Source organism: Protomyctophum bolini (assembly GCF_963924005.1).
Source record: "Protomyctophum bolini genome assembly, chromosome: 1".
NCBI classification, from domain to species: Eukaryota; Metazoa; Chordata; class Actinopteri; order Myctophiformes; family Myctophidae; genus Protomyctophum; species Protomyctophum bolini.
In genome coordinates, this window is record NC_137862.1 from 55,992,890 (window position 1) to 56,002,889 (window position 10,000).

Genomic DNA, 10,000 nt, shown 5'->3' on the forward strand with positions numbered 1-10,000 from the left:
GCTACCGTATAACGTGCCTATTGGACAAGGATGGGTTGTGGGGAGGGACTTAGTGAAGGGCTGATTCGTGAAGCTGGGACAGACGGACTTGGAAATGTCCAAGTAGAAGACAGACCGACAGACACACAGTGTACAGACAAGACCGACAGACAGACCGACACATACCTGGTGATGTCCCAGTGCGCGTGGTCGTGCACGAGGATGTAGAGCGTGTAGGAGTTGCTGTGCGCCTGCTGCAGGAGGTCGTCGATGCGCGCCCGCGCGCCCTGGTCCATCTTCATCACGTAGCGCTCCGCCTCCCGCTGAGACAGGCCCTCCTCGTCCAACACGCCCAGCTGCTGCAGGATGCCTGGTGACACGACGCACGCACACACACACACACACACACAAAGGCCGTCACACACAAGGATATAATACTACCCTATCAAGCAAGCGCCCACCTGTGCTGCTCTCTCGTTGGCTGTAGCTTGTCTCTGCCCGGTCACAAGCCTTTTCACACAGCATGATTTATACAATGGGTTTCCTTTCCTCCCATGGCGGATCCCTCTGGGAAATCTGCGATGCAAGTGCTCGTATGCACACATATAGTAGACATCAAAGGGGGGGCTTCTTCAGCCCCTGTGCCCTTTTACCCGTCTGTAATACAACTGCCCTTTCCCAGACCGCGAATGCGGCGTTTACTACATGGTGAAAGAAATGCAAAATGCCTCTCCTTTCCATGCCATATATATACCGGAAGGTAGGAGAATTGCATTTTTTTCCAAAGTCTCCTGAACTTGAACGCAGCATTTTGCGTTGAACGAATTTGTTTAGAAATCCATGTCGTTACACACCGCATCGCCACTATAGCTAAAGAGTGCCGAAAATAGCTGATCTACAAGTTCAATTGCGTATTATTTCCTGGGCCTGGCGTCGTCATGAAAAAAGTGGAAAAAAAACAAGGTAAAGTAAAATAAACGGATGAATTTTGACCTGAGATCTCAATCCTGACAGCGTTCCGAAAAAGCCATGTTTCTAAGTCAGTCGTTCTTCAATTTTTTCAAAAACAGCAGACCTACAAGCTCGTAGCGCTATGAGCTTGTAGATCTGCTGTTTTTCAATAGCTAAAGCACAACATAACGCTAAACACCAAAAGGGGTTTTAAAGATAGAAGAACATTGGTATTAATAATATATTTATCCCCACCAGAGTTCCAGAGGTGCATGACGGTCTGGTGGAAGGTGACCTCCGACGGCGGGACGCAGATGAGGAAGTCGAGCCGGTCGAAGGAGCCCAGGTCCAGGTTCTGAGTGGAGGAGTCGGCGATGGCGCAGACGTGAGACAGCAGCTTCCTCGCCACCGCCAGCTGGATGGGACGCACGGTGCACCACTCCACGCTGTACTCTGCGAGCGCGCGCGCACACACACACACACACACACACACAGGTACATACCGTAGGTATTATATAATATATATATATTTTGTCGTATGATCAAAAATGCTTCCCAATGTCTCTGTGAGCTTGCTGGCTGCAGTGTAGCTTGCTCGTTAGCTGTCACCCCTTCATTAATTTGTTTCACCTGTGTACTCTCAGAAGCTCTCTTCTGCCGCCCGTCATGCAGGACTTTCAAATTATTGTAAACACAACAAGAACATAGTACTCTTATTATGCATATCGTATTCTCGCCGAGATATATGTCTGAGTAATTATTTTTTATTTTTATAATAATACAAAATTATAATAATAAAAAAAACAAATGGTTCAAGGCCATACATTAAGATTCGAGTGCCAACCCTAACGAGCGAAAATTCGAACCCTGAATGTTCTTATTATATATACAGCCAATGTTTGTTGACTAGCTAAAAACCTTACATAGATCTGTGCATTACATTCACCCATTCACACACGCATTCATACACCGATGGCTGGCGGAAGCCATGCGAGGTTACCAAACCAGGCGCACATCGGGAGCAATTTGGGGTTCAGTGTCGACCTGCTCTCCTACCTCCTGTGTGTATGTGTGTGTGTCTCACCTGAACAGGTGTCCTTGGGACTAATTGGCGGTGTGTCTTTGGGGCTGGGTGTGTCTTTAGGACTCGGCGTGTCTTTGGGGCTGTGCGTGCTGCAGTTCTCGGGACTGTGTGAGTCTTTGGGACTGTCCTCTGCGGCGCCTCCTTTGGGACTGTGCGTGGTGTCTTTGGGACTCTTGTCTTCCATCGACTCTTGGCTGCTGGAGGACGACGGAGAGGGCTGTCTGCTGTCCACGCCAGTCGCTCCGTCCAGCAGAGAATCGACACTTCCGTCTAAAAAGAAAAGCCACACACAACGCTTTACCAGTCAGACCCACCAAGCCCCCCCCAGTAAGGCTATCCAACGTTGAAGATGCCACTATAGCTACTGGCGAATTGTGGAATTGCAGCACTTTCATGGAGGTGGACGGACGTCGTTCATGACGTCACGTCACGTAGGCTAGGCTAAACTTCCGCTCGCTCGAGCCATTGAGTTATAATTATACTTCCGGCAGTCTTCCGGGTGCTTAAAAATGCCACTGAGCGGGGGGGGGGGGGGGGGGTCTCTATCATTTTATTACTCAGTGAGTCAGACAGAGTATGTGGCTTCTCAACGGCTCCACCTCGCTCCAGCTGCACCCGCATCATGAGCAGTGTTGGTTCCGTCGACTAAAACTAAGACGACAAAATGTCCGTCGACTATACCTTTTTCCACTGACGGAAACGAAAACGAAAACTAAGCTATGATGACTAAAACTGAGACTATATACTGACAATTTCGTCGACAAATAAAAACTAGAATTAAATGTTAGGAAGGGACTATAGTGGACAAGAGATCCAGTACAAGTCATTTGACACTTGGCTGCATGCTGAAAATAGCAGATCTACAAGGATCGGTGTAAAATGAGACATTCACCTGACATGAAATTACGACGGCATCAAGGCCGGCCAAAGCACATTTTAGTCGACTAAATCAACTGTAGATTCGTAGATAAAACTAGACGAACAATAATACATTCCAGGTGACTTAAAATGTGACTAAAACTAAAGTGAAAAATATTCAATGTTCATAGTTGAAAAATATGACTAAAACTAAAATAGAAATTTGCTGCCAAAAAACAACAGTGACCATGAGCCAATACGAGGCCAGCGTGGCATCGGCCATGTAAAGCACTTTGAACTACACTTGTGTCTGAAAGGTGCTCTATAAATAAAGATTATTATTATTATTATTATTATTATTTTTTTTTTTCTCTTTTTTTCTTATTCCATATTATTTTGTAATAGTATTGATTAAAAATCTAATGTAGGAATAAAGGGACCCATAAAAATGCGTCCGAACCACTGATCGACAGTACAGTACAGTACAGTACAGTACAGTACTGTACAGTACAGTACAGTACAGTACAGTACAGTACTGTACAGTACAGTACAGTACAGTACAGTACAGTACAGTACAGTACAGTGTGCACAGTGATCTACAGCAGTATTTCTCAAACTTTTTTTTAATGTCAAGAACCCCCAAATGAATATGTATTTGGACATCAGAAAATGCGATTCCTCTGTGTACCACCAGAGGGGGCCTAGTGTACACGTATCACAGGTTGACAACAACTGAACAACAAATGGACACATTACTGGCTTCATACTGCATTTAGTCATTGTTATGTTTGATAGGATCATTTCTGTGCCAGACCTTTATATTGCACTGGTTTGGACGATTCTAAAAATAATGTCTAACAGTTTTCTGAAAAACTATGTCAGTGGTTCTCAAACATTTTCATGTCAAGGACCCCCAAGAATTATATGTAATTGGGCCGTCGACCCCCATCTCAAAGAATGTTGTTCCAGGGACCCCCAGAAGCAAAGATTTGAGTTAAAAACACTCACGCTGAAAGAATATATATTCAAAGATTTTTGTGCCACATTTTCACGATTTTTCAAAAATAGCAGACCTACAAGTTCATAGCGCGCCACTCGGTGGCGCACTATGAACTTGTAGATCTGCTATTTTTCAATAGCTAAAGTATAACATAACGATGTGGTTCATGAACCAGTAGTTGAGAGTTAGAGCCCGGGATGCTATTATTGAGTAATTTAAAGACACACAGTGTTTGGGACAATATCCACCCAAAACTTAAAACATACAACCTTGAGACCTTGAGTAAAAGTGGACGAAGATGGATCATTCTTTCTTTGGTATGACGGGAAACACAACCCACACTCAGAAATAGCTTTACATGGATGGAGATGCAGTTCTTACCAGCTCATGTCAACGATTTAGTTAACATTGTGTGCATTTTTATTGTCTTGTGGCGATCTTCCAACTCCTTTTACAATGTATTGTGGCCCCTGACTAATCTAGCTGAATACCCAGGATGTATACAATGAGGTGATGGGTGTGTGAGTGTGTATACCTGGTCCCAGAGAGCTGCAGTACTGGGTGAGTTCGTGGGCCAGACCGGAGGACAGCTGCTGGTGGATGACTCCCAGTCCCTCACTGGGAGAGAATATACTCTCTGCCAACGCTCGACACTGGTGTTTACCTATGGCACGCGCACGCACGCACACACACACACCCACACACACACACACACGCGCACAAGCACACACACACGCCATTATTTACACAAAAAAAACATATTGGGCCATTATTAATTATTGCCTCCGCCAGGTCAGACAACCGAAGGCCAGAGACTATGGGCTCCAATTTCGTCGAATCTTTCTAAATACACTGTTTTTTGGATTTAGCAGTGGGGAAGGTGGTGTTCCCCCCACTAAAGTTGGTATCTTGGTTACCTGTCTAAATCCCTAAAACACCTCCGTTATACCCGTTATATTATGCATAGGTGTGGTTTTGGCGTTACAACAATTAAACGGAATTGGAACCCAAAGTGTCAGTCTGAGCAGTTAATCTCTGGCATGGTTTGGACCCTCCCAGTGGAGCCAAATTCCAATAAGCCCCAAATCTGGGCTCACTCGCCTCACTCACACACTCCTGCCTCACTCCAGCATGGCGGTGTTACAGTGAAATTGGTGACCTGCTGAAATATGTGCCAATCGTGTAGACAGTCACATAATAGTGTCTTGAATGTAAATCATTGCAGTTTACCTTAACGGTATTCAGGCCACGTTTTTTGAAAGACCTCTATGTAAGTTGTGTGAAGTCCACACGATGTTCACATATTTCGACGGGTCACCAATTTCACCGTCATTTTTGCCATGCTGGAGTGATCGAGTGTGCTTACCGTAGTTATTCACTCATATTTTTTTAATGTTCCATTGTTCACTTCAATAAAAAAGCAGGCCTGCATAAAACCAAGGGTTGTGTAGCCATTTACAAATGTCTGCTGAGACAGCTATTGAAATTTAAATATTATATTTTCAAATGGTTTATTGGCACTCCATAAATAAAAATAGCATCTCTCATTAGCAAATGGCTTCTAGGCTACAGGTATAATACCAATAATGAAAGTCAATAATGTAAGTTATTATAATTTGTGTGATGTAGTGTACCTATAGCATGCACAACAGCAAGAAAAAACCAAGCCAAGTGACAGCTGTGTAGTGTGTACCTAAACATGCATGCTCGCGACTGCATGGTTGCACCGCTCCGGCCCTCATGAAGTCACATTCCGTCCAATGCGGCCCACCACCCCAAAATGAGTTCGACACCCCTTCCCTATATAGAACTAACCTGTAACCACCACGCAGGACTGCGTGTCCTGGCCCGGCAGGCCCGTGCAGATGACCACCACGTAGTTGGTGCTGGCCAGCCGCCCCTCCATCAGCCGGCCCAGCGTCTGACCCAGCCCCTGGGCCAGCGTGGAGCCGCCCTGCTCCCCCAGGACCACCACGCCCTCCCCGCACGACGAGGCGGCCAGCTGGGCCAGCCAGGGCAGCTGGCTGGGGGTCAGCTGGCTGGGGGACGTCCCCAGCGGCCCCTGCTGCTGCTGGAGGCCCTGCTGGGGATGGCCCAGAGGCATATTATGCTGCTGCTGCTTCGGAATAAGGCCTGGCAGGCTGGACGGGATCTGGAAGAGAAGAAGAAGTAGGTTTCCGTTGATCCATTAGTACAGTGCGCTTTTCAGCCTTTTTCTTCACCTTTAGCTAAGCCCCGCCCTCTCCCACTTAGACACTTCCAACTAGGACACTTTCCAGCCATGGGCTCATTCATTCCAATGTAAATATCATGGATTTTTTTTACACATTAAACACTGGTTCATTTTTGGAACCAGAACCTTCAAAATCTCTTCCAAATCCGCCACCGAGGCCCTGCCGTATGCACTGGAAAAATATGTGCGTGACATTTCTTTTTTTAAAACAATGTTTTATCATACAGTGCGGTTTTTAGCCTTTTTCTTCTTTTTTCTTTTATATTTTTTATCCCACGATTTTGTTAACCTGACGCTGCCAGATCCAAAAAGCTTGCTACACAAATTTGTTTCACAGCTTATTTGGATCTGGGATCGCGGAAGCAAATTCGATGACGGGGCTGTTCCTTTTTTTCAAGATACATGGTAGATGATTGGATGGGAGCGTCTGTCTATCACCGTGTGGGCGTGCAAACACAACCAATCATATCGACGTGTCTATATACCGTCACATCCGCATCCCGCCTTTAGCTCACGCTGATTGGTTCGGTACGAAGCAGATCTGACTCAGGGCTCAACTCCGTCAGAGATCCCAGATGAGTGTTGTGTTGGGGAATATGTTTCCGCAATACCGCCCTCATCTGGCAGCGTCAGGTTACGATTTTGTAACCCATTCATCTAATGTGATCCTGTGCTCTCTACACATACCCTCCGCCGACCTAGTCCCCATATATGGGGGACAAGGGGAGAGCAACGGACTTGAACTCATGCTTCCTTCATGCCTGAGTGTCCAAGTCGCTCCTTTTATACACCTGACAGGGGGGGAGTTTCCCTGGTTGGACGTAGCGCGTGGAAGGAACACATTATTATTCCAACCAGTTCCTTTCCCCTCCATCAGGCGCCCCCCCGGCTGGCCAGGGGGAGGTGGTTTAGAGACCAGGATTACTGCATGTTTTTTGTGAGGGTACCTACCCTATAGGGGACACGGGGAGAACATGCAAACTCCACACAGAAAGGTCCTTTCGCCAACCCCCGCCTCGGGTATGGGCACTTCAGCCTTTTTCATATTTCATATTTATTTCTGCATTTTGAGCCACGACGGACCACCGTTTGATTGAGTTTTAGTCTCTCAGACCCAAAACTGTGAGAATGCTTTGTGTTGTCGTCGGATTGGATTGTGTCCACAATTCCATGCTGTATTGATGTTGGTAGTTCATATACCATAGGAGAGATAACAGTCGATCAAAACGACAATTATTCTACATTCTCTAATTGTTTCTACTAAATTAAGTAATGCAGTATGTTTAACAATAGTTTAACTCTTGGTCCATTTTGGGGGAGGGGGGTGGGGTCCACAGATGACAGTGGAGTTTAAGGACTTTTAAGTAGGGGTGCACGGATATGAAATTATGACCCCCATATCCGATCTCGTGATTATTTGCTGGGTCATATCTGCCGATACTGATTCCGCTTAATAATATGCTAAACCCGCTATTTGTTTCATGTGTTTAATTTGTAGTTTTTTAATAATTAACCCATTCTGGACAGGAACCCCTTTTGGTGTTGAAAGTAGATGTTGAAAGTATAGCTCTCAAGTAAAAAAAGAAAAGTGTGGGCACCCCCTGCTTTACGTCCTATACGTCACGTCACCTCAAGCGTTCACAAAGCAAAGACCCAGCGGCGGCGCGCTCTCTTGCTCGACCAAGGTCAAGGTCAAGGTAAAGACCAGTAAGGGCCGTTCTGTGGGGGGGGGGCTTGGATCTCACTCACCTCCATGCCTCCGTAGTGCCTCCCAGCAGCAGCAGCAGGGGTCTGAGGCTGCTGGTACTGTCTGATCTCACTCAGGTGAGACTCCCTCCAGGACCTCATGAAGATCTGCTCCAGGTCCTCGATCAGAGGGACCTGGTCTGGGCCTTGAACACCATATATATGGGAGGGAGGGGGAGAGAGAGAGAGAGAGAGAGAGAGAGAGAGAGAGAGAGAGAGAGAGAGAGAGACATAGAGAGATCTGATTCGTTATTTTCGCTATTCTTGATTATTGTGGGCCTGTTTTCCTGCTGCGCTGTGACGTCGTGACCTTTAGCTAAGCCCCGCCCTCTCCCACTTAAGACACTCCCAACTCGGGCACTTTCCAGCCAGGCTCATTCATTCCAATGTAAATATCATGGATTTTAAATACATTAAATACTGGTTCATTTTTGGAACCAGAACCTTCAAAATCTCTCCCAAATCCGTCAACGAGGCCCTGCCGTATGATGCACTGGACAAATATGTGCGTGACATTATTTTTTTTAAACAATGTTTCATCATATAGAGAAACTATAGACTAGAGGGTATGCGCATGCTTAATCAGACCAGCGTGTGTCCAGTGGAAACCTCGTATGAATCTGATCTCAGGTCAGCTCACCCAGCTGAACCAGGTAGTAGACGGTGAGCAGGATCTGCATCTCGGTGGACAGCGGCTGCAGGGGGGCGGGTCCGTAGTGCTGGTAGACTCGGGGCAGCGTCTGGGAGCTGAGGTAGCAGCTCTGCAGCAGGGAGCTCACCAGCACGTCGCCGCTGTTACCGGTCAGCTGGGGCAGAGGACCATGGCCTGCATGGAGGGAGAGAGAGAGAGAGAGAGAGAGAGAGAGAGAGAGAGAGAGAGAGAGAGAGAGAGAGAGAGAGTAATCTGAATTATTTTATTTGGATCCGCACAGAAAGCGCCATCAGGAGAAGGTTACGTTACGGCCAAATCACATACAACTGCTGCACACGCTTATTAACCCATTCTGACCTGAGATCAGATTTAAAAGATGTCTTCTGAATTCTGACAGTTTTCTGAAAAAACTATGTTTCTGTGTCAGTCACTCATTCTTTGATTTTTCAAAAATAGCAGACCTACAAGCTCGTAGCGCGCCACTCGGTGGCGCGCTATGAGCTTGTGGATCTGCTGTTTTTCAATAGCTAAAGCATAACGTAATGCTGACACCAAAAGGTTAACCCATTTAGACCTGACTGGCGTGCGTGCGTTCGTGCCACAATAGTTCTCTCAAAATGAGATTTAGTTCCCATTTTCCTGCTTCTTTTTTTTGAAGAAGAGAGGATAAGACATTAGGACAGAGGTAAAGACAGGAGGAGGTGAGGAGGAGTATGCTGCTATTTGGACAAAAGAGGAGCCTAGAAGAGGAATAGACAGGAGACACAGGTGGAAGGGTGGAGGAAAGGAGAGAAGGAAAGGAGACACAGGTGGAAGGGTGGAGGAAAGGAGACACAGGTGGAAGGGTGGAGGAAAGGAGAGAAGGAAAGGAGACACAGGTGGAAGGGTGGAGGAAAGGAGAGAAGGAAAGGAGGCACAGGTGGAAGGGTGGAGGAAAGGAGAGAAGGAAAGGAGGCACAGGTGGAGGAAAGGAGACACAGGTGGAGAAAAGGAGACACAAGTGGAAGGGTGGAGGAAAGGAGGTACAGGTGGAAGGGTGGAGGAAAGGAGACACAGGTGGAAGGGTGGAGGAAAGGAGGAGAGGAGAGGAGAGGAGAGGAGAGGAGAGGAGAGGAGAGGAGAGGAGAGGAGAGGAGAGGAGAGGAGAGGAGAGGAGAGGAGAGGAGAGGAGAGGAGAGGAGAGGAGAGGAGAGGAGAGGAGAGGAGAGGAGAGGAGAGGAGAGGAGAGGATGAGTGAATGTCTGAGAGCTTTATAGGCATTAATTGCTTTGACCTTCGACCTAAAAGAGATCAGGAGGGTCCATCTGTTGGGTTTCCCACAGGGGATCGAACTCACGGTACGGGTGGGACAGACAGACAGACAGACAGACAGACAGAGTCCTAGACTGACCTTTGAAGATGACAGGCTGTAATCTGCAGGTGTGCAGCAGATTATCAGGCACTGATACAGACTGCCCTGACGTTAAGGACCCCTGGGACACGCCCAACGGGGCGGCG

The 10,000-nt window shown here is 47.0% G+C and overlaps 1 protein-coding gene across 1 annotated transcript in view; it reads right to left on the reverse strand.

The window, feature by feature from the left end:
- The window catches only part of greb1 (growth regulating estrogen receptor binding 1), a gene marked incomplete at its 3' end in the record, with an annotated part of 55,519 nt that overhangs the window by 19,819 nt on the left and 25,700 nt on the right, over positions 1 to 10,000 (reverse strand). The window contains exons 9-16 of the mRNA XM_080771873.1: positions 9,894 to 10,000; positions 8,492 to 8,677; positions 7,855 to 7,997; positions 5,688 to 6,024; positions 4,408 to 4,536; positions 2,015 to 2,284; positions 1,186 to 1,383; positions 166 to 349 (exon numbers count right to left, since the gene is read on the reverse strand). The exon at positions 9,894 to 10,000 is cut by the window's right edge and continues 4 nt beyond it. Of these exons, the coding sequence (XP_080627999.1) occupies positions 166 to 349; positions 1,186 to 1,383; positions 2,015 to 2,284; positions 4,408 to 4,536; positions 5,688 to 6,024; positions 7,855 to 7,997; positions 8,492 to 8,677; positions 9,894 to 10,000 (1,554 nt within the window). The remainder of the gene's footprint in view (positions 1 to 165; positions 350 to 1,185; positions 1,384 to 2,014; positions 2,285 to 4,407; positions 4,537 to 5,687; positions 6,025 to 7,854; positions 7,998 to 8,491; positions 8,678 to 9,893) is intronic.